At 36.4% G+C, this 25,850-nt stretch overlaps 1 protein-coding gene across 1 annotated transcript in view; it reads right to left on the reverse strand.

Annotated features, from left to right (window-relative positions):
- The window catches only part of LOC127432204 (docking protein 6-like), a 102,214-nt gene extending 76,927 nt beyond the window's left edge, over positions 1 to 25,287 (reverse strand). The window contains exon 1 of the mRNA XM_051683097.1: positions 25,105 to 25,287. Coding sequence (XP_051539057.1) covers positions 25,105 to 25,170 — 66 coding nt within the window. The 5' untranslated portion in view covers positions 25,171 to 25,287. The remainder of the gene's footprint in view (positions 1 to 25,104) is intronic.
- Positions 25,288 to 25,850: the final 563 nt, after the last annotated feature.

Raw genomic sequence — 25,850 nt, forward strand, 5'->3', positions numbered from 1 at the left:
TGCTACAGTATTTTATCGATATGTTTTTAAGGCATTGATATATTGATATTAGCCGACATTCTGATTAGAAGCCTAATTTAGAATCCTTTCCTATTCACTGTCAGTTCGCCTTCCGTTAATGTTGTCTGGCGTAATAGTTTGGAAGACCACAATGGGGTGATATAACATTTACTGAAGCCGGTCGCAGGTAGGACAAGGCACAGTTTTCCAATCTAGGTTGTGGATCACCATACACACAAAAGTTACATAGGTTTTTGTACTTCTTCAAAAATTAACAAAGTGACATAAATGAGTTTGCAGGTTAGTGTATAAAACTGAAACTGCGCAAACTGAACGATTAGAAATGGTGACATTTATTATGCAATTTCACTGTATGAATAGGTTTTATTCAAGCTGTCAAACCACAAAAAGACATACTTGTAATATATTTGATAATGATTCGGGTCAAAATTAAATGGAAAACTATGTGAGTTTTAAAATTCTGAGCAGCCTCCAAAATCGTCGCTTGGGGTCTGTCGGCGGCAGTGTGCGTACTGTAATAGAAAGTAATTGTTTAAAAAATTATTGAATTTTAGAATGCGTCAGACACATCCGGTGTGTGACCCCCTTTAATTTACCCTGCCGCTCACAGTTTACCAAAGTTGTGTTGAAAAGACTATTGTGCAATGAGCAGCCCTATTTATATCTCAAATCAAATCAAATCACTTTTATTGTCACACAACCATATACACAAGTGCAATAGTGGGTGAAAGTATTGGGTGCAGTTCCGAGCAACATAGCAGTCATGACAGTGATGAGACATATACCAATTTACAATAAACAGATTTACACTTCACAATTGACATATCTAATATACACATAATTACACACATCACAATATTCAAATAATAATATACAATGTACAGTATACAATACACACAATATAGAATATTGTACAGTATACAATACACACAATATAGAATACACATTATACAATAAAAAAAAGTATATATAGTATACAGTTGTGCTCAAAAGTTTACATACCCTGGCAGAAATTGTGAAATTTTGGCATTGATTCTGAAAATATGACTGATCATGCAAGCACAATACTTGTTGACCCCTCTCCAAACATAGCGCTTATGGTTGTGACCATAAAGCTCTATTTTGGTCTCGTCACTCCAAATTACAGTGTGCCAGAAGCTGTGAGGCGTGTCAAGGTGTTGTCGGGCACATTGTAACCAGGCTTTTTTGTGGCATTGGCTTCTTTCTGGCAACTCAACCACGCATCTCATTTTTGTTCAAGTATCGTCGTATTGTGCTCCTTGAAACAACCACACCGTCTTTTTCCAGAGCAGCCTGTATTTCTCCTGAGGTTACCTTTTGTATCCCAAACAATTCTTCTGGCAGTTGTGGCTGAAATCTTTCTTGGTCTACCTGACCTTGGCTTGGGATCCCCGAATTTTCCACTTCTTAATAAGTGATGGAACAGTACTGACTGGCCTTTTCAAGGCTTTGGATATATTTTTATATCCTTTTCCATCTTTATAAAGTTCCATTACCTTGTTACACAGGTTACACACTTTTGACAGTTCTTTTCTGCTCCCCATAGCTCAGTATCTAGCCTGCTCAATGCATCCACGTGAGAGCTAACAAACTCATTGACTACTTATTCATAGACAATAATTGAAATATAAAAAGCCACAGGAGTGGGAAATTAACCTTTAATTGCCATTTAAACCTGTGTGTGTCACCTTGTGTGTCTGTAACAAGGCCAAACATTCAAGGGTATGTAAACTTCTGATCAGGGCCATTTGGGTGATTTCTGTTACCATTATGATTTAAAAAGGAGCCAAACAACTATGTGATAATAAATGGCTTCATATGATCACTACTCTTAAATAAAAGACATGATCAGTCATATTTTCAAAATCAATGCCAAAATTTCACAATTTCTGCCAGGGTATGCAAACTTTTCAGCACAACTGTATATAAAATATACAGTAGGTATCTGAAAGAAATCCTGATATATATCGATAATCATCAGGAAAATCTTCAGATTATCGGTGCTTGAAAAAGGCATCGATCCCAATCCTAATTAAGACTTCTTTTTTTTATCATTTGTGATGAAATCCTCAAACACATCAGGTGTATAGATGGTTGCAGGCACAGAAGTGCACCTTTATTTCAAGTCCCAAATTATTTCAAGTTCATTTCGACTTAGACATGTCCAAAAGTGATGATATTCAAATGAGATTTTTACTTTGTAATTAGTAAATTTCCACCAGTTTGGTGTGGCTGTTGGAAAGTGTTACATTGGAAAATGTTACTATATTGTTTGATATCATATTTTGAAATATTTATTTTCTTTTACTTAGGTACTGTCAATTGTTTTCTCATTCTTTTTATTTTATTTTATTTATTTTTGTGTTATTATTATTTTGGACGCTGCCACCCTTGCTTCTTCAAGATAAAATGCTCCTGACACACACAAACAGAATCCATACACTATCACATATTAAGAACATACACACACACACACAGCCAAACAAGGTCAAGCTGTGTCAGCATAGGGCTAATCCAAAGACAAGCATTTCACAGGTCTGCATGGATAATAACACTGCCAGCAAGAAGCAGTGTCCAGCATACTGCAGGAGGGAGTGAGAGAGAGAATTAGAGGCAGAGAGAGAGAGAAAAAACTGAGAAAGTGAGAATTCTGTTTAGCTCAGTGATCAACAGAATTCTCTGTTTTCAACATTTCCACAACACTTAAAAAGCATAGTCCACACAAAAATGAATATTCTGTTATAATGTACTTTTATGACTTTCTTTCTTGCATAGAACACACCATGGGAAATTTTGAAGACGGTGCTGGTACCAGTTTTCCAATGAATGACATGAAGGGAACTGGACCTTTCAAGCTTCAAAAAGGATGCAAAAGCACCATAAAAACTATCATAAAAGTGCACTATATTCCATGTTTTCTCAAGTCAAACTATAGCTTTGTGTGAGAAACAAACAGTAATTTAAGTTGTCATTAACTGAAAGACGACATCCTGCCTAGCTCACCTTTGTGCATTCATGAGAGAAGTAGTGGTCTAATTCATGACCAAATCATTCTTTATAAATATTTTCAATGAATCGGCTTATTTGGTAAATGAAACTGATCTTAATAATTTGTTTACAAATCAAACTGATCACTGACTGCATTCAGTGAAACACGCTGTGCATACAGACAATATATTTACTTATTTAACACAGCCTTTTGCTTCAAGAGACTTTGAATAAAATGCATAAGTCATATGGACTACTTTATAGTCCATATAGTCCATATATACTTAATTGTTTGGAGCTTGACACTAACGACCATAACTAACACATAGTATCGGTTTTGAATCGGGCTAGTCGGACCGATACCCAATCCAGTTAAAAATATCCGATTCCTATCTGGTTCTGACTTAATAATCCGGTTCAGCGGTTGACAGCTCACTAGAAGGGAAGATAATCAGTGATATAAGCAGAGATACAAATTTAACAACATAAATTTTAGTTAAACTTCTCACACAAATCTATAATATGACTTCAGAAACCTTGGAATATAGCATGCAAGTCGTATGGACCATGTCTATGATATTTTGATGGTGCTTTTGCATTCTTTTTGAAGTTTGAAAGCTCCCCATTCATTGTAATCTGGAAAAGAGCAACCAGCATTGTCTTCAAATTTTCTCCTTTTGTGTTACACGAAAGAAAGAAAATCATACATGTTTGGAATGAGGGTGAGTGAATAATAACAGAATTTTCATTTTTGGGTGAACTTTTCCTAATTTCTCTTGTACACTGTAAAAACAATCATTCCATCTTCTCTGTTACTCTGGCCAACCGATCTGGGAGGTGCAGGAGGAAATGAAATTCAGGTGACATTCAGCAGGTGCACAAACATTTGGGTGATCAGATCCACCATGTCCTGTTTGATAACAGGAACTGAAAGTCAGGTTGCAGAGTTCATATTCTCTTTTAGAAGGGCTAATTTTACTGCAGGATGACACTGTTGTTATCAATGTTATCTTACTATCCTCATTTCCATGAAATACTTAATTGAAATCCTGGATAATTAGCACTTATTATTTTGTGCATTCTAACACTTCATCACTGGCATCATTTCATTCAGGTGCAAAGAGAGAGAGAGGGAGGGGGAGAGAAAACTCTACGTGGAGCATGTAGGTCACTCTAACCTTTCATGAACAACATTAGTTAAAATGTCAGATTTGAGGCAGGGCTAACAGCCTGCCTGTGCTCAGCACATACCAATACATTACCAAAATAGCTGCAAAATAATGTTGAAACAATATGTAGGTCAACTATTCTTCATCTTAAAGTGAAGCGGTGCCAGTGGGCTTCTTCTGGATGCTAAAATTCTCCATATGCAAACATCAAAACCTACATCTCATATTAAATATTATAGTTATAAAGTTTCTCAGTAACTGATATTTAGTTTTCACTCTCAAAATACCAGCAAGTTTAGTAATCTTATGGCAAACATCTTATGGCAAACAACCATACAACCGAAGTACCACAATATACCCTTAAGTCAGAATTGTATGTTTCAGTAAGTAGAAAAACAATACATTTGTGGTTGTGAGTCTGGATTAATGAGCAGTTGTAGAAGTTTGTAATCACATAAGCCAGATAGTTTCATGCAGCCAGACGTTTGACTATTGGCTTAAAGTCTGGCCCACATTGTCGCTCACTCTGGTCAAGAATTATCCCTCTGACCGACATGTAAAGTGAACAAGCAGTTTTATTTTTCTTGTTTAGATTACATTTAGGGCCAAACAATTCTGAAATTGGATATAGCTATAAAAAAAAAAAAAAACATTTAAAAAAAACTCAGGATATACTGTACAGGGTATTATCAAGGTTATCTCTTGTTAACTTTTAAAAAGATTCAATAAACTTTGCAAATTATGGCAAATACAGTTCCTACTATGTAGCACTCTCTGTAGTAATTTGTAAAAAAAAAAAAAAAAAAAATACATTTTGTTTGTGCACCCTGACTCTTGGAAACTGTACTGAAGCCAGCCAATCAGATTTTAACTGGTGATTTCAGCCAGCTCTTGCATTTCTGTGTGCAATAAGCATTTAGGCCAAAGTATACTTTGTTTTCCATGTGCATGCACGTCTCATGCACAGTGTGCATGACGTAAATGTTGTGTGCCATTTGAGGCTAAGACAATAAACTGGATTACTACAATAATCTCATCTCTCTAAAGGGGGATTTCCTTTTTTTACCATGTAAATGCCTATGGATATGTGATGCCTATGGAACCTATTCACTTATCCATTACTTCAATTTTAAGCCTCTTATCGAAAAACAGTGTAATCCATAAACTAGATGGTCTATATGGCATAATAAAATATAAACAAGGGAATAAAATACATCTATGGTTTATTAACAAAGCCACAGCAGGTGAGATACTATAGTCCATGAATGAATTTCCTGGGGGTGGGACACATACAGCATGTTGCCAGTACCAGTCGGCACTGTTGGTTGAATTGTCAATTATCAAGTGGAGGATACAGCAAACCACCCAGAAACTGTCTAGAAAAGGTCATCTGTCAAAGCACTCTACCCGAAGCACTCTACCCGAATAAGAAGGAGATTTGTGAGAGAAGCCAGAGAGAGGCCAACGATCACTTTGAAAGAGCTACAGAGTTCATATACTGAGAAGAAAGTAAAGGTGCAGCAGTCAACCATTTCAAGAGCTCTGCATAACACTGGTCTTTATGGGAGGGCAGGCACAAATGAAGCCATTTCCCAAAAAGAACTGCATGAAACCATGTCTGAAGTTAGCTGAAATGTATAATAATGACCCAGTTACAACATCTAAATGAATTTGGGGTCAGACAAGCCTACGACAGAACCGACAGAGCCAAAATTCAAAGTGATACATGCATGTGGCACAAATCTAATGCTGCCCTTGAAAAACACCACACCTAGATTGAAGTAGAGGTAGAGGTGGTAGTATCATGCTGAGGGGCTGCTTTTCATCAGCAGAGAGTGAGCATCTTGTTAAAAGTACTGCTAGCAATCCTGTTTCAGTCTGCAAAAAAAAACTTTTGAGTGAGCTTGGGAGGAATTACATTTTTTGGCAAGACAATGATCAGAAAAAATACATTGCCAGTGTGAATTAAGAATTATGTGTGCATACTTTGTACTCAGCCTATACTTACTCCAAATTTAAAGGGATAGCTCATCCAAAAATGATTATGTCATTATGTGCTCACCCTAATTATATTATCCGTATGACTTTATTTCTTCTGTGAAACAAATTTAGACATTAGGCAGAATGTTACTCCCCAATCTCATAAAAATTACATGATTGTGGTGACATATTTGCAAAATTATATTATGTGGTCTCTCAGCAGTTCCAAGGTGAAATGTCCACTGTGTGGAACTAAAAGCGAGTTACTGTAAATGTTCTCCCAAAGAGATGAGATTTTTAAAGTTAATGATTAATCGAGTTTTAAACCAACAAATCCTACCTCACTACCCTAAACCTTAAAGGAATATTCCAACTTCAATACAAGTTAAGCTCAGTCGACAGCATTTGTGGCATAATGTTGATTAATTTTGACTTGTTTCTCCTCTTCTTTAAAAAAACAAAAAAACATTGAGGTTACAAATGGAAGCGAATGTTGCCAGTTTTTATAGTTTAAACAGAAATGTGAAGCTTGTAATTTTTTGAAAACACTTACATTAATCCTTCTGTTAAAACTCGTGCTATTTGAACTGCAAAGTTGTTAAAATCATAATTTTAACTGTCGTTTTAAGGTTTTAGTGTTTACAGCGTTATGTCGTCATGGCAACGAAGCTGTAAAAATTGGATATACCTTTACACAGAAAAGATTAGCAAACTATTTTTTCACACTAAAATCATGTTAACACGCATATTGTTTACATTTTGTGTTAATACTTTTGAGTATTTTAATGTTTACGGATTGGCCCCATTCACTTCCATTGTAAGTGCCTCAATGTAATTTTTGTTTTTTAAAGAAAAAGAGACACGAGTCAAAATAAATGTTTGTGGTAATCAACATTTTGCCACAAATGCTGTCTATTGAACATAACTTGTACTGAACCCAGGAACATTCCTTTAAACCTAAACCAACCAAGCAAATGCGACATGAAAAACAGATTGAAGGTTAATGCTCTTGTGAGTTTTAAATCAACAAAACCGACTTACCTAGCCTAAACCTAAGCCTAATATAGTGTCATGAAAAGCAAATGTGAAAAAGCAAAAAACGTAAATGCTGAAGCAACCACATATTTTTGTGGTGCCTTTACGACACTTAGGACTCACATGTTGACTCGTGTTCTCTTCAGGACTTGTACCCGATCCTTTGCATCACACAAACAAGCTTGTAAATGTAGTTAATTATGTAATGCAAACATTAAAATGTATAGCCTTATGAGTCATGCATTATAGTAAATGTTTATTGATGTTGTAAGAGCGTTGTGTGAGGAACAGGGTGAAAAGTACTAGTTTATGAACTGATTTTTTTACTTGTGATTTGTGTGAAAGGGAATAAAAGTTATTGTTTTTGTAGCACCTCTAGTGTTCATTTTACCAGGAAAGTGCTGTGATACATACAATGAGCAATGTAAAAATGATTTAGCAAAAAAGTAGCATTCTTCTATGAGGCCAGGTTGGAATGTTAGCCACAGTCACCATTCACTTTCATTGCATTTTTTCCCCATACAATGAACGTGAATGGTGACTGAGGCAATCAGTCCCTAACATTTAGCCTTTTCCCTATCATCTCCTGTTGGGTTAACAGCATATTCCAAATTCTTTGTTTTATTTTTGACATAATATTAAAAGAATAAATAAAAGAATACATTTTGAGTTTCAGTGTTTTGAAATAATATAATTATTATAACGCAACAATGTCAGCGAGAAATGAAAGAATTGTTTTTTCAAAGGCTCTGTATGTTATTCATGAGCAAAGCTCTATCCTATTTAAACACATGGTTGAGAAAATCGAGGATGCTTTGATTTTCTGTCACTTTAACTTGTTTACCTTCATGCCACCGTGACAACCATCTCCCCACATGGAGTTTGGGGACACTGTTGGTTTGCTATTTTTGGACTAATCACTGAGGCTAAGCACGTGCACTCACACACCTGCTATGATAAACAACTAGGATTAATACAGAACTATTGTTCATAGATTATTCTGAGAAATCACTGTGGCCCTTTTAGGAATTCAGGTGCATCTATATATTCATTAGTTGTAAGAGTATAAATCTGTTATGAAGCTTGTGTGACAGACCGCTGGAGACTTGAAGCACTGAAATGCAATAACCAGTGCACAAAGAAAAATAGCTATTTCATATCATTACATGCTTATTTTTATACTCACTTATCTGTATGAAAGACTCAATTCGATGATCCATGCATAACAGCATAGTTTTATAAAGAAATCAAAGCCAAAAGTCTACTGAAAAATTCTGCAGGCCCATAAGACTAAACGGTGGATGACAAAAGGATTTGCAACAATCATTCAATTGTCATGAATGTAAGATTGTGGTCACAGATATCTGCGGTTTGAGAACACCTAATAGAAGAGAAAAAGGTCAGGTAGACCTAAAAGCCATTCAAAAGCTCACGTAGGAAGCTTTTATCAAATAAACCAGTGGCCTACAAATCCACATATCTCATATGAATCTCCATTCCCAGGAATATATTTCATCATATTCATGACACATAATTTTGTTCCTGGCAATGTTCCCATAAATTACATGTTGTCGTTATTCTCTGGGCCATATGTATCCCCATGCATCTCTTACCATTACCAATAAATTTCTTTGGAAAAACATATTTGGCCAATATAGAAATGGTGCCTTATAAAAGGCAGAATTCATTCCACTGGCCAGTAACTCTTGAGAATAAAATGCTTTGATATTTATCAAAAACTGGATCATTTTGTAGCTCAGCAGTCATCACTCTGCTCATTATTGTCTATTGCACTTATATATGGGTGACCATCATTTCTCGACAGAATGCCTGCGGTCACTCATATATGTGCGAGGGACTGTTCTTCATTCTTGCAGATATTACAAAGTAGAATGAGCAACCATCAAGTAAACACTGGATTTTATTTGAAGTTTGATGGGCCCATGGTACCGTATGGGCAACAAATCTTCAAAATGAGCCATGGTGGGATCAAGAACCCCTAAAGAAAATCACAAACCCCATTCCTGCTTGTAAATAACTAATTTTAAAAGGCTGAACAACACTTCACAGATGGTGACTTCTACTAAGCCTTTGCTTTAGAGAAATTTTAAATCAAAGACTGACAGCATTTATGGATTTGTGGAAAGCTGTTTGCAAAATTTACTGCACGAATCAGGTGCTTAGCAAGTGGCTCTCCAATTAAAACAGAGCTTGAATACTCCCACATACACAATCATTCAGCTAAACTACACTACGTTTATGAGTGCATTTTACACTTTGAGCAAAGATTTACATCAGTAAATACAAAAATGAGATGTATAGAAATTAGGGCAATCAATTGATAAATATTTCTGATCAAATTAATTACATGATATTCCGATTAATTTATTAAATGAAACACAATCACATATCAATATTTGCAGAGAAAGGCCCCCAAATAAAACAATAATTCTAAATATATTAATTACATAATTATACATAATTAATTAATTATAAATATTATATATTCATACAAATATGATAATTCTGATAATTAAAATACATAAAATATTTGTGGTAGATGAGTAAAGCATTTCTTTGTCTTTGGTTGGAATGCAAAATATTGTTTATTTCCATTTAATTGAACATAAGCCGATCATTGTTCTACAATCCACACAGTCTATTTTGCAATTGAATTTGTCCATCTGTCTGGGTTAGACTTGTAATAAGGGCTTTTCTAAGAACGCTTCTATGTACACATGCATCAGACGGATGCTTTGGGCGTCTCAATTTGGTTGTGTCGCGTCATGAACATATCGTTTGTAGGACACTGTGTCAAGTAAAATGTAGTTTGAAAATTAGAAAAACACCTCTTAAGACTCTTTTCAGATTTCAGCTCCAACCAGCTGTATTTAAACGTAAGAACACATCCCCATCTTGTGTTGTTTGCTGTCGGTAAGTGTGATTTGTTGCCTGTTCGCACAAAAACATGAAGATGGTACTTTAAAGGAATGGTTCACCCAAAAATGAAAATTCTCTCATCATTTACTCACCCTCATGGCATCCCAGATGTGTGTGACTTTCTTTCCTCTGCTGAACACAAACGAATATCTTTAAAAGAATATCTCAGCTCTGTAGGTCCTCACAATGCAAGTGCATGGGTGGCAACATTTTTAAGCTCTGAAAAGCACATAAAGGCAGAATAAAAGTAATCAATAAGACTCCAGCGGTTAAATCTATATCTTTAGAAGTGATATGACAGGTGATAGGAAAAACAGATCAATATTTAAGTTTTTTTTTACTATAAATTCTCCTCCCTGCCCAGTAGGTGGCGATATGCACAAAGAATGCAAATAGCAAAAAACATAGGAAGAAGAATGTGAAATTGGAGATTACTTGTACAAAAGGACTTGAATATTGATCTGTTTCTCACCCACACCAATCATATGGCTTCTGAACACATGGATTTAATCACTGGAGTCTTGTGAATTACTTTTACGCTGCTTTTATACAACCCCAATTCCAAAAAAGTTGGTACAGTATGAAAAATGCTAATAAAAACAAAAATGAGTGATTTGTAAATTATATTCACCCTTTGCTTTATTGAAAGCACTACAACTACTCATTATATGATGTTTTACCTTGTGAATTAAAAAAATTTTACTTTTTTTTTTATTGTACATTAATTTCAAATCAGATGATTGCAACACGCTCCAAAAAAGTTGGGAGAGTCAAGTGTTTACCACTGTGAAACATCACCATTTCTTCTAATAACACTTAAGCATTTGGGCACTGAAGACACAAGTTTGTTAAATTTAGAAAGTGGAATTTTCCCCCCATTCATCCATTATGTAGGTTTTTAGCTGCACAGTTGTACAGGGTCTTTGTTGCCGTATGGTGTGCTTCATAATACACCACACATTCTCAATTGGTCAGGACTGCAGGCAAGCCAATCTAGCACCCACACTCTATGCTTACACAGCCATGCACTTGAAATCCGGGCAGTATGTGGTTTGAAGTTGTCCTTCTGGAAAATGCAGGGACATCCCTGGAAAAGACGGTGCTGGATGGCAGTTGCTCCAAAATTTGTACATATCTGTCTGCATTCATGGTGTTCTCACAGATGTGCGAGTTACCCATGCCATGGGCACTGACACATCCCTGGCCCATACAGACACTGGCTTTTGGACCTGATGTTAATAACAGCTTGGATGGCCTTTTTCCTCTTTGGCCCGGATAACACAATGTTTTTTTTTTTTTTCAAAAATGTTTTGAAATGTGTACTGTTCAGACCAAAAAACACAGTTCTACTGTTCTACTTTCCATCTAAGATGAGACTGAGCCTAGAGAAGTCATCAGCACTTCTGGACAGTGTTGATGTAGGGCTTCTGCTTTGGATAGTAAAGTCTTAACTTGCATCTGTGGATGCAGCGGCGAGTGATGTTGACTAACAAAGGTTTACTAAAGTTATCCCAAGCTCATGTTCATGATATCCATTACAGATAAATGCCATTTTTCAAGACAGTGACGTCTGAGGGATCAGAGATCACATGCATTCAGAAGTGGTTTTCGTCTTGCCCTTTACGTACAGAGATTTGACCAGATTCCTTGAATATTTTAATTATATTGTGCACTGTAGAGGGTGAAATGCCCAAAATCCTTCCAATTTGTCTTTGGGGAACATTGTTCTCAAAGTGCTGGATTACTTGCTGAAGCATCTTTTGGCAAATTGACAAGTCTCGACTGATCCTTGCTCTTGAAGGACTAGGCTGTTTTTGGAGGCTCCTTATACAGTATACAGTACTATGACACAACTGCCTCACCTGTTTAACATCTCCTGTTTCACATCGCCTTGTTATTTCAACTCATCAAATTGTTATTAGTTTTAAATTGCCCCTGTCCCAACTTTTTTGGAGAGTGTTGCAATCATCTGATTTTAAATTACTTAAGGTAAAGCATAATATAATGTTTAGCTGTAGTGCTTTCAATATAGCAAAGGATGAATATAATTTACAAATCAATCCTTTTTGTTTTTATTGTAATTTTGCATACTGTCCCAACTTTTTGGTAATTGGAGTTGTATGCTTTCTGGACCTTCAAAGTTCTGGCCCCCATTTACTAGCATTGTATGGACCTACAAAGAAGATATATTCTTCTAAAAATCTTCATATGTGTTCTGCAGAAGAAAAAAAGACATACACATCTGGGATGCCACGAGGGTGAGTAAATGATGAGAGAATTTTCATTTTTGTGTGAACTATCCCTTTAAGCTTAGATTGCTTGGATGGTAGTAATATTCCTTATTACCGTCCGGGGACATGACAAATTGTGTTCATTTTAAAACTTGTTATTTTTGTATATAATCAATCACAATTAATGCATTAAATTGACAGCCCTCAATAAACTTTGAAATAGGAATTTACCACAGTTTATTTACATAGTGTCCTTATGCTGGGGTCATAACTGTGTAAAACTACACTTAACTGTAAATTGTCTATGAAATTGTGAGGAAAAGAATAAAGTCTAAGCTATCCTATGGCTGTGTGGTTTATCTGAGGATACAAAATAGCATGAAAACACTAGCTTCTGGCAAAGGAAAGCAGATAGCATGTCCACATAGCAAATTCTCAGAGGCCTGAAGCATCAAGAACTTTCTCAGCTTAAGAGAGTAAGAGACAGAAAAAGGAAACCGAGATGTTTTGTGGGAAAGAGGATGATAGTGGAGTGAAATAAAATAAACAATTTTTTTTTTAAATGCCCTGTGGAAAACAAAACCCCAGAAGTGTGTTCAATGGGCCATGCTAGTATGAATGGGGCTGGGTTGGCCAGACTGGGTGCTGATGCTTTCGCCCAGAGCACATACTGTACTGTGCTCAGAGTTGAGCAAAACCCAGGAGACACAGCTATGGTTAATGTGTGCCAAATGATTAGAGGAGAGACACACCATGGGTAAATGGACCTAAATGGTATTTTCATCCAGAGTAGGATTTTTCCTATACAAATTGAAAGCCTCCATAGACTGGAACCATGTAACTCTGTATTACAGGAGATGCTACACATTAAGTAAGACTAGGCCTTTTCAGCACTTCTCCTTCTGTAATATTCTCCTTGGTGATATGAAAATATTCAACATGATCACACAGGATCTCAACATGTTCCACCTTTTCTGGTACCCTGACCCCATTCAGCCCTGTTATCAAAGGGAATAAAGAATATAATGGGTCCGAAATGCACTTTTTTTTTTTTTTAAGGGCTGGGAAATTTTACACATTAATTAAAAACCGCATACAAAACGTACAGTTGTTGTAGCGCTTCAACAGTTAATTTCACCAGGAAGCTTCGGTGAAACGTATGCAGCAGTAAATCTCAGTTTGCAAAAATGTAGCTATAGTAACGTTCATTCTATGAGATTAGGTTGCTTTTGTCAGCTCTGGTGGCATTTTTCCCTGAGCTGTGGTTTATTACTAACCCTGCAACACACAGTGCTTGGCTATTCAAAAAAATGTATAGCTTATTCTCTCCAAATGGACTCTAAGATGGAAGTTGTGGACAGCTAAAAATAAAAGCTAAAAGGGCTCTTTTCAGATTCTGACTAGTGTGATTTGACTTTCCAGTCTGATGATGATTGGCTAAATGGCAGCCTTCAAATGACCTTGGATAAAAGAGTCCTTTGACTTTCATCAGCAGGAGTGTGTAAATGATTTCTCTCAGGGGTGTAGCAGTCATTTTAAAAGTGGGGGACACAGCTGTCAGTAGGTGGCTCGCACAGACTAAGGTTGCTCCGATACCAGAATTTTGGCTTCGGTATGATACCAGCCCTGGTACCTCAGTATAGATACTAATTCGATACTTTGGCAACAAATAAAAAAAAAACTCTGATTTTTGATGAAAATTATTAACAAAAAGAACCGCATAAAGTCTTATAGATACAAATTATGCCTTTTCTGTTTTAATTTTTCTGGATTCCATGTTAAATGTTTTAATTAAATGTTATGATCAAATTGTGTTTAATCAAATACAGTACATACTGTACAGCTTTAATCAAATGAAAATATAATACTTTTCAACTATATATATATATATATATATATATATATATATATATATATATATATAAAATTTTTGATAAAAAAAAAACTTTACAGTATTAATGAAATCATTAAATGAAAACAATCTGATTACCTGAGGCAAAAGGCTGCCATGGCTGAATCAAAAAATGCTGATATTCAGTACACTTGCTTATGTGATATTGCTGACAGATAATAATATTAATAACATATCCATTTAATTGCAACTGCTTTGAAAATTACACCTTTATACAGTAATAATATTTTTCTGTCGTAATGTCTTCCATTTCACGCAGTCAGTTGAATTGAGCTCTCATTTCAGCGGGACTTTTATTTTGAAAGATTTTTGAAGTTCTTCCTGTGTAAGGTTCATTATATCAAGCTTCCCACAACTCGCGAGCTGAAATCTCCGAGCGGCAACGGAGAAAGATTTAATTTGAGAGTTCACAGCCGTTTATTCACTAAAGACACTGATCTGTTGCTACTATTGGACGCACTGCATGAAAATCAAGCATTAGTATTGTGTATTGCATTTGTGTGTGTGTTCATGTGAGTGCCTATGTGTTTGTGTGTGTGTGTGAAGGAAATGACAGGGCAGAGATTTGACTCTTATACTGTGGTGCGCAGCGCATGTGACTCATTATTATTTCATTAAATGACATCCTGCTGTTTAATTATCACAAATGGCCATATAGATATTTTCAAATGGTCTTTGATTTCATCTCAAAACTCTCACATTACATTACATTTAGCTAATGGCAGCATGCTTTAATATGGTACTGAAATTAACAACATGATGATATGATACCGTTTAAATTTTTCTGGTATCGCAATATTTCATTAGTACCGGTATACCACACAACCCTAGCAGAGACCAGTGCAGTATAAATATATTACTGTATATATTAATATATAAGTATCATATTAATATATATGTATTATTTACTTTTAATATTTGTAGTATTTTAAAGATTGAAGTATTGCAAAATTAGCTGCAAAAACAAAGGGCATCTTGTGGAGCACTTGCTTCTGTTTCACACATAACAATAAAAGAATGAGCACAAACTGGTCCTGAATAAATGATTTAATCAATTACAATAATGACAATTGTGCATATGCACAATTTTATTTTTTACTCTGTGCTTGTGCATTGTGGGATTTAAATGTACCCAAGTGGCTCCAGTGTTTTGACTACGTTCACCAAAATTCCTTCAGATCCATTTAATGATTCAGTGACCATTTCTGGTGATGCCAGAAGGTGGTGACAAATGAGTGTCTTGTGTGAAATTAGTCACTGAATCATCGATCAAAAGAAAATTTTAATCCTTTAAAATGTGTATGTCTACAGACCTACAAACAGACTTTAGTAGAGGTTTTAAGTAGTGGTCGACCGATATGGGTTTTTTAATGCCCGATAGGCCGATACAATGCCGATATATCACACAATTTAATATAGTAAATAACAAACATAAAATTGCTAAATATATATATATATATATATATATATATATATATATATATATATATATATATATATATATAAACTATTATTTTGCACTTTATTTACTCAATTTCACACAAAACTAAAAAAATTATATTGTATTTTAAATGGTAGGTAGCAGTTTCTTCAGATTTCTGTTTTAGTAATTTATTTGCACATGAAGAAACTGTTAATATATCAGGAAGAAGAAATAACAGTACACAAAGTAGTCCAGCAACCATGGTTGCATAACATGTCCACGTTAGCAATCGCATTTTCTAAAAAAAAATACATAATCAAACCAAATGTACATACAGTGCATAGTGAATAAGACATTTACTTAGAGCACACATGAAGCACTTTTAATTTGGGCTGCATCCGAAAACATAGGCAGCTGACTTGCTGCCTAATAAGTTAATGGCTTAAATGACAGCTGTTTTCAATGAATGGAACTCTTAAGGAAACTGGTTTCCAAACAGTTTGAAAAGCACCTCTCTCTCTCTGTGTGTGTCTCCGATCGTCCTTTCCCTCTCCCCACACCTCCCCTCGTCTCTCCCCGAGGTTTGCAGGAGGCGGGGTGGACCACAGGCTGACAGAATGGCCGGAAGGGCCTGAATCAAGCAGGGGAGGAGTGTGACGAGGAGGAGGGCGGGGCCAGGCCGTGATTGAGCATGGCCGGCATTGAATCAGCTGATCAGCGGAAGAGCAAGATAAGGGGAATCCGGAGACACCAGTTCGACAGAGAGAGAGACGCACGTGGCCGCGTTGTGTGTGTCTGTTTGTTTTATGTTTTATATTGTTTTAAGTTGAGTTTTAACAATTCAAGCCATGTTGATTAGACTGTCTGACGACCTATTACGTAAGGGTTGTTTCGCCTCATGAAATTCACCTGTCATTGGGTGCATGGTCGCTCAATCAGCCCAAAGTAACAAAACGCAAAGAATACTGTATACAAATCCACCATTTGGGCTCTGTATGGGTTTAGCTTGGAAAAGTGCGGGGGACAAAAATCATCTTTTTAAAGAGTGCGGGGGACATATCCCCCACGTCCCCCACAGCTGCTACGCCCTTTTCTCTCACTTCTGCCTTCTCGCTTTCTCACTCTCTCTCTCTCTGGATTATTCAATTTACAGACAGTATAAAGTCTAAAATCATACACACACAAAGAACTGCTCAGAGTGTTGTCATGGTACATAATGCACTATATTGTGTGAGGATTCCAAACTTTAAGAATGTGAATGAGCTTAACAAGAAAATAGCCTGACATAAACATCACTGACTCACTCAGCATTGTGTTATATGAGCAGTGACCCCTTCTAGTCTTGAAGAAATTATGCAATCAGTTATGTTTTACACATCGGTAACAGCTAATAGTAATGTTTGCCTCTGTTCAATATAGGGCTGGGCGATTAATCAAATTTTCTTTTCAATTATGATTTGGCTTCCAACTATTATGAAAACAAGATAATCGAGATGAAACAATTATTGTGCCGCATTCCATTTCGCAATGAAACACCCCGGCATTATATCTTTAAAGCATCCTTTAATTAAGTTCAAATAATAAGGAAGTGGGTTATGAAAATAAACTCCGAAACTGGCATTTCCCTGTGCGGTCAGCACCGCGTCTATAAGTTGCGTGAAGTGACCGGGGAAGAGATTGAATCTTCTCCCGGCTGATTCAGACTCTGGCGCAGGGACGTTTGTCACTCGCGCGCATTTGCTGCAGATAGATTCAAACGTGATGGCTCGCGACGTAGTAAATCATAATATATGTGTTACGTTCACTGTGTGTATCTTATGAAGAAAATTGCCGATAAGCAGCTCTATTAAGAAAAGAAAGTTTGTTTTTGCAGTGAACATGTGAGAGTGTGTAGTCTTAGCCCATTATACACTGGAACAAAATACGTTTTTTTTTTCTCTCCAATTTGTAATACCCAATTCCCAGTGTGCTCTAAGTCCTCATGGTGTCATAGTGACTCGCCTCAATCCGGGTGGCAGAGGACGAATCTCAGCTGCCTCCGCGTCTGAGACCGTCAATCTGCGCATCTTATCACATGGCTTGTTGAGCGCATTACCGCGGAGACTTCACACTATTCTCGCGGCATCCATAAACAACTCACCAAGCGCCCCACCGAGAGCGAACCACATTATAGCGACCACGAGGTTACCCCATGTGACTCTACTGCATTCCCTGAATTCGAACTCGCAATTCCAGGGGTGGTAGTCAGCATCAATACTCGCTGAGCTACTCAGGCCCCCCAAAATACATTTTTGATTGTGATTTTTTGGCTTATTTTCCAAAATAATATCTAAAACTGCTTTAAAATTTTAGGAGCTATACTGCAGAAGAAAAAATTTTTTATTGGAGAATGTTGATAACAATATTTAATCAGGGCTCGACATTAACGCTTGTAAACAAGTGGATTTTTGAAGGGGCAAGTGAAAGAGAATTTTACTTCACTGACGGGACAAGTAGCCCGATTAAAATGTCAATAACGAAAAAATACTACCACCCCTGGAGTCACGAGTTCAAATACAGGGCATGCTGAGTGTCTCCAGCCAGGTCTCCTAAGCAACCAAATTGGCCCTGTTGCTAGGGAGGGTAGAGTCACGTTGGGTTAACCTCCTCATGGTCGCTATAATGTGGTTCTCGCTCTCGGTGGGGGGCGTGGTGAGATGTGCGTGGATGCCGCGGAGAATAGTGTGAAGCCTCCACACGCGCTATGTCTCTGCAGTAACGCACTCAACAAGCCACGTGATAAGATGCGCAGATTGATGGTCTCAGACACGGAGGCAACTGAGATTCGTCCTCCACCACCCGGATTGAGGCGAATCACTACGCCACCACGCGGACCTAGAGCGCAATGGGAATTGGACATTTCAAATTGGGGAGAAAAATAAATAAATAAACGGCTATATTTGTGATAGCCTAGGCTTGTGTCACTAATTATAAAGTTAATATTCTTATTTGCTGTTGAAAGAAATCCAGAGCAAGTAATTTTATAATTCGCTAGTGATCTAGTAACAGCTGCACCCTGTTTGATTGACAGGCGGAGTATGTGTGTGTGCTGAACTTGAGCTAATGCATGCCTGAACGGTCAAATACATTTCAAAATTCCGCCAAAATGCCCGTCTTGCTGAGGTATTCATGTAAACACAGAGAGTAATGTCTAAAGTGAATGTAAACGGGAGAAAAAAGCAAATTTGTATTAAAATGTCGGACTTGTAAATATAAATGTAAGCTAATAGACCTGATGCTGTCTAGTGTGTCATTATAATAATCAAATAACCATAACAAGAAAACACTCACTGCTCTTGACTAGGTAACTTTAGTAGCTTTAAAAAGTATTAATGTATTATAATCATACAGTAAAGACCAGTAGTAGTTTTATGTTGCATTTCATTCTGAATGTTTCCTTGAATACCTGATAGCCTACTGCTGTTAAAAACTTTTAAAGCTGTTAAAAAAGCACTGAATTTTCTTAATTTGTATTTTTTGTTCTATTAATTTTAATCTATTTCTATTCATTGCTGTTTTTTATTGTTATTTTATTACTGACTGTTTACTAGTCTTGAATAATTAAGAACTTGAAACCATTCTTCCAAAATTAACATATTAGTTCATGTTATTATTTGTTGTGGTTTTGAAGCTGGTATTGAGAATAGTCCAATTTCACTACAGACCACTGAAATTGTGGTATTGTGATAATGTATAGCCTTTATTGTACATGGTAGATCTTGCTGCAATAACATGATGAAACTGTAGATCTCATTCCATAGAAGTGTGAGCATCCCTGCTATAAATTATGGTGATGGAGGCTTTCCTTTATTTGACTACCATACGTGACACAAAATAATTATCATATGACAATAGCCTCCTCCCCTACCCAGTACAGTTTACATTTCAAGTTCAAGGAAATCCACTGTTAAAAATAACATTTTTTTAAAAAAGTTCCAAAGTTAATGAGTAATCATGTTAAATAATTGTGATCTCAATATTGACCAAAATAATCATGATTATGATTTTTGCCATAATAGAGCAGCCCTAGTTCAAAACAAAAGTGTGTGTGTATGTGTGTATATGTGTGTATGTGTGTATGTGTGTGTGTGTGTGTGTGGGGGGGGGGGGGGGGGGTGTAATTAAAAACAGCAGGGATCGATGATTTTAAATGTTGGAGTGAAGACTGAGAGGAGATTTATCTGCGAGAGAAATAGCACAATAGTGCAGCATTATTCACTCTGAATAACATTTGCAGCTTCTGCTGCTGTGGGGGGCAATTCATCAGCACTAATAAGAGGCTTCAATTTGTCTTCCACTCTTTGTTTGAATCAATTTGATGAAAGCTGGATAAACACTGTTAGCATGAACACGAAAACAGGGAATAGGTATGAATACGACACAGTTGTAGCTATGTGCGCAGTGACAGACAATAGAAAGAATTATCCAAAACTGCTGTCAGGTAATTAACATATACATCAATGCTCACAAAGGGGAAAGAATGGGAAGGAAATTAGGATGCACACTACGTTTGGTTAACATAAAATTTGGAAACGATGGTTTGGGTGTTCGTCTGGTTCATGAAGATCTTCACACTTTTCGAAATGGTCATACAGTGGTAAGAAAAAGTATGTGAACCCTTTGGAATTACCTGCATTTATGTATACATTTGTCTTAAAATCTGGTTTGATCCTCATCTAAGTCAATAATGAACAAACACTATCTGTTTTAACTAATAACACACAAATTATTGTATTTTTCTTTTACATATTGTATACACATTTCAAACATTCACAGTGTAGGTCTGAAAAAGTATGTGAACCTCTAGGCTAATGACGTCAACAAAAGTTAAACAGAGTCAGGAGTTGGGAAACCTAACATCCTACTAATGAAATGAGATTGGAGGTGTGGCTTAGTGCTATTTTGACTTTTTTCTTTCTTCTTTTTAAGCACTCAAACATTTTGAGAATGCTATTCACAAGAAGTACTGACATGGACCATGCCTTGCAAATAAGAGATCTCAGAAAACCTATGATCAAGAATTGTTGCTTTGCATAAAGCTGGAAAGGGTTACAAAATTATCTCGAAAAGCTTAGATATTCATCTGTCCACAGTTAGACAAACTGCCTATAAATAGAGATGATTTAGTACTGTGGCAACTCTCCCTAGAAGTGGCCATCCAGCCAAGATGACTTAAAGGGCACACAGCAGAATGCTCAGTGAGGTAAAACAGAACCCTAGAGTGACAGCTAAAGACTTGAAGGAATCATTGGAACTGGTTAACATCTCTGTTCATGAGCCCACTTTATGGAAAACATTAAGCAGGCATGGTGTCCATGGCAGGACACCATGAAGGAAGCAGCTGCTTTCCAACAAAAACAACTGCTGTTCATGTGAAGTGTCAAAGACCACCTCCACAACACTACTGGTAAAATGTTTTGTGGACTGATGAAACTAAGGTGGAATTGTTTGGAAGAACCCCCAGCCCTACGTATGATGTAAAAGGGGCACTGCAAACCAACATGAAAACATAATCCCAATGGTGAAATCCACTACAGAATGGCTTCAAAAAAGAAAATCCACCTTTTGGAGTGGCCCAGTCAGAGCCTAGACCTTAACCCAGTAGAGATGCTGTGGAATGACCTCAAAAGAGCTGTTTACACCAGACATCCTAAGAATATGTCTGAGCTGAAGCAGTTCTGTAAGGAAGAATGGTTCAAAATTCCTTCTGAGCATTGTGCAGATCTAATCTGCAGATACCGGTAATGCTTGGTTGAGGTTATTGCTGCCAAAGGAGGATCAACCAGTTATTAAATACAAGGGTTCACTTACTTTTTCCACAGAACTGTGAATGTTTAATGGAATGTGTTCAATAAAGACATGAAAAATTATAATTGTTTGTGTGTTATTAGCTTGTGTTTGTAACATTGTGTTTGTCTATCCGTGTGACTTTGATGAAGATGAGATCACATTTTATGACCAATTAATGCAGAAAACCAGCACATTCCAAAGGGTTCACATACATTTCTTGCCACAGTATCTATGGGGCCAGACAATTTGTACATAACTAATGGGCTTTTCTGCAAGATACTGATGACAGTTTCATTGTCCAAAGCCTCATGTTAGGATCATCTCTGTCATACATGAATCTCTGGCATTACAACACTGCCAGTACATTTAGAGACACAGATCTCAAATATGGAACAAGAACCAGCTTGCAATGACAGCTTAAATAAGATTACACTTCTATTGGAAGTGTTGGGAGAAAAGGCAGGTTTAAGTTAACAGCTTCATGGTAAGCCTATAGTTGATTCTCTATGGATTCACAATGCATTATCAGGTTTTAGAATGATGTTTGTAAGCATCATAAACTGTGACCGTCTCGGATAACAGAGATGACATAAAGAGACAAAATTTGAAATTATCCAAGGTTAAAGGGCACTAGCATTTCAGTACAGACTGGGTTTACTTTATGTACAAAGTCCCCGGCTATCCGTAAAGTAAAACCATCCACAGATTGGGTAGATACAGATTAAGATGGCAGAAGAAATGCATTACAGTCTCAGAGTGCTTTCTCACTAGAACTTTAGCTGAGTTGGGTTTGTGTGGTTGGTGTGAAAGCGATTTGATTTTGAGCAGTATGGTTCATGTGAACGCCGATACAGTTTATAATTGGTATGAAAGCAGTTCACCCCAAGTCTTGGAAGAAAACCGCTTTTGATTACGTATTTGCATTTTGCATGCAATTGGTCAAATTTACATTTCTCAAACTTACATTCAAACTATCATACATTTCTCATAGCTGCTTGTTTCAGAATATATTGCCTTGGGAGAGCAGTTCACATTTTTTGCATCTCTTGCAATGCATCTACAAGTGCCTTTCTCTGTGTGTAAATTTCTGGTGGTAAATCAAAAGGGACAAACACTTCAGTAACAGTAAAACTGGCATCTTCTCTTCCTCAGTCGTTCTCACAGTGGTCCTCACGTTGATGGCGCAAGCATACCTCGGGTTTGTACCCAACAGTGCAATGTAAAAAGAAACCAGTATGGGCCGGGGGAGGAGGATGGAATTGAACTCAAGTTCGGACCAAGCAATCGAACCATAAATGAGTTAGTCTAATTAAGATCTGACTTTATTTCCATCCTTCATTTTTTCTCATTTAGAGAATAGAATAGAGAATGGGAAAATAAAAAGAGATCAGAGGGAAACACTTAGGTGATCCTGCAGTTTAAAACATCATACTTATAGAAAAAAGCCTGTGCCAGCTCTGATGAGACAAGTAGACTTTCCCTTTAAACCTTCAAAGGAGCAGCACTTGCTGTCTCATCTACATATTTTTATCAGATGAACAAATTATACTCAAGTAGATACAAATGGCACTAAAGACCAATAATGGTCATTTAAATATCAATAAAAGGTTTCCGCTGTTTTGTTGTATTGGGTCGTAATCATCAACATGTGAGATATGTGTAGAATGGGAAGATTCCAAAGGTGGACAAGTGCCTGTGTGAGAAGGTCAGTTAATTTCAAGGTTTTACAGTGATTTCACAGCAACCTCACCAACACAGTTTTACACATTTTTCTTTTTTTAAACATTCATTTCCTTCAATTAATGACAAATGCGACACCAGAACCCATTGCACGTAATCTGAAAATAATGAAAGCGGTTATATTCTTTCGCTGCACTATTATAAAATTATATTTCTACGTTTTGCATGCCAGAACAAATACAGTAAATATTGCATTAATGTGCATTTATTTTTATATGTGTTCCAAAGAAATGTGACCCCAACTCTATATTTACAGACTAATGTACTGTATATATATTTGTAATGGGGCTGGTAACTTTATATAACCAAAAAAATCAGCAAATGATATCAAGCTGCCTTTTAAGTAATACAATTAGGGTGAGTCCATATGAAAGCAATATCTGTGGCAAAACAGCTTATCTCACATCTCGTAACCCATGTCTAGGGGCAGAAACAAACCTTCTTGGTCAAACATAACGGAAACAGGCTGAGAGAGGCATCAAGTATTGATTTGAGCTTAAGTCGAATGTTATGTTATATATTGTATGGTGAAAAAGGCTTAAGAAAAATACAAGATGCCTACACTGTTCATTATTAGTTTATTGTCAACATATAAGCCTATTTAATTATGTAAATTGATGCACCTTGACAATATTGTTTTTGGTATCACTACTTATGCTGCTATTATATATTGTTTTGTATACTGTTTACATTGTGCTGTGCTGTGCTGTGCTGTACTGTATTGTACGTATGTTGTTATTTATATTTTACTGCATATAAATAAAAAGTGTGCTGGGTACATGACAGTGTTTTGTTTTCTTGTTTTTCAATGTTTCTATTTCATCTGCTATACTGTATTGTATAATGTGTGTATTATATGCTTTATTGTATGATTTATATTTTATTGCACTGTACATTGCGCTTTGCTCTTATGATATTTCTCATAAGAGCAATCTTGGCCAGTAAACATCAGCTTTAACTCAGAATTTTCAAAGACAATCTGAACTCCACTTGGTATTCAACAAAAAGCCTGACTTAGATGTTAGACACTCTAAAACTGAATGTCTTCAAACCCCTTGCTGCTATGAAACAATACTTTACATTGCTCCCATATACAGTATAAAGTTTATTTCTGAACATTTAGTTCTTTAAATTGTAGCTTCTCATTGTTGCACTGTGATGTTGTATAAAGTATTTTGTGGCAGTGAAGCACAGAGATAAATTCACCTGCTGTATTACACAGACCTAATGACCTACTCATTTTTGTCACAGCTGCAGAATCAGGTGAACAGTACACATGATGCTGCTTAAGGCTGGAATTATAGACTCGAATAATGTCTTCTAAATATGCAAAGAAACTATTGAAAACAGCAAGTTTTTAATTAAACGTAATAATCTTAAGAATTAATTTGATTGAATATGAAAATACAACATATTAAAAATAAATTAATAATAGTGCATGGTCCCAGTGTTTTTTTATTTTATTATTATTATTATTATTATTATGGTTAAATAATGTAAACATTTTTAAAACAACCCACATTAGGCTACTTAAAGCACAAACAGAAAGCCAAAACAACATATTTACACATTATAGTATTGCTGACTAATTCAGAACAGGATTTAAGCTATATATATGAAAAATAATTGACCATTAAGAATAAATCCTCAATAATGTAACGCAGTGAGTAGATTTGCTCGTGCACGTTGATAGCACGTTCTCATTGATCAGCGCGCGCTCTCTGAAGCTCTTTTAGACACAGATGCGGCGGCAGCTGCTGAGACCCAAATTTACTGACCACACAGTAACGTCCAGCAGACTGTGACTGTACTCACCCCCAGTTTCTTGCTCCGAATCCTCACGTATCCCTGCTTGACTATATCGTTGAAGTTTGAAGCCATCCTGACAGCCTTCCTGTCCTCTTTCCCCCTTGTAGGCTGCGAGTCCCTTTAGAAGTCAGAACGACATTCAGTCCTTAAACAACCTGCCTCAGTGCCGCTGATGCTGCTGCTGCTGCTGCTGCTGCTCGGGTTACCGGCTCGAGCGGCTCATTCCATCCGAGAATGGGGAGACAACGCGCGTCAGATGATTTAATTCAGTAAAGAGCGCAGCTTCCTGGAATGCACCATGCGAGGAGGGTCAGAGGGGTGGACGCAGCGAATCACTTGTATAAATAAGTAGATAGACTATTTATTTATTTATTTATTTGTTTATTTAAATGTCCCTATAATGTAACATTAAGAGTCATCTTGTAATATATTTCACACAGGACATTTATTTAATCTTTGTATTTATTTATTGAATAATAAAAAAAAAATAAAAAAAATAATTTTGTGTCTGTTAATTATTAGAAATTATTTAACTATTATTCAGATTAAGAACTATTTATATGATTTTGCATAAAGAAAATTAAGCTCTTTTGGGGACTTTTTTGCGTTGTGACATTATTTTATCTGACGTTTAACACATTTTAATTTACACATTCATTGTAATTCGTATCATTCTCAGTGGTGAGTCTTATTAGATTCTCATTACAACAATACAGTATATGAGTCCTAAAAATGTGTTTTATTTTTTTAAC

Source organism: Myxocyprinus asiaticus, chromosome 41 (assembly GCF_019703515.2).
Source record: "Myxocyprinus asiaticus isolate MX2 ecotype Aquarium Trade chromosome 41, UBuf_Myxa_2, whole genome shotgun sequence".
NCBI classification, from domain to species: Eukaryota; Metazoa; Chordata; class Actinopteri; order Cypriniformes; family Catostomidae; genus Myxocyprinus; species Myxocyprinus asiaticus.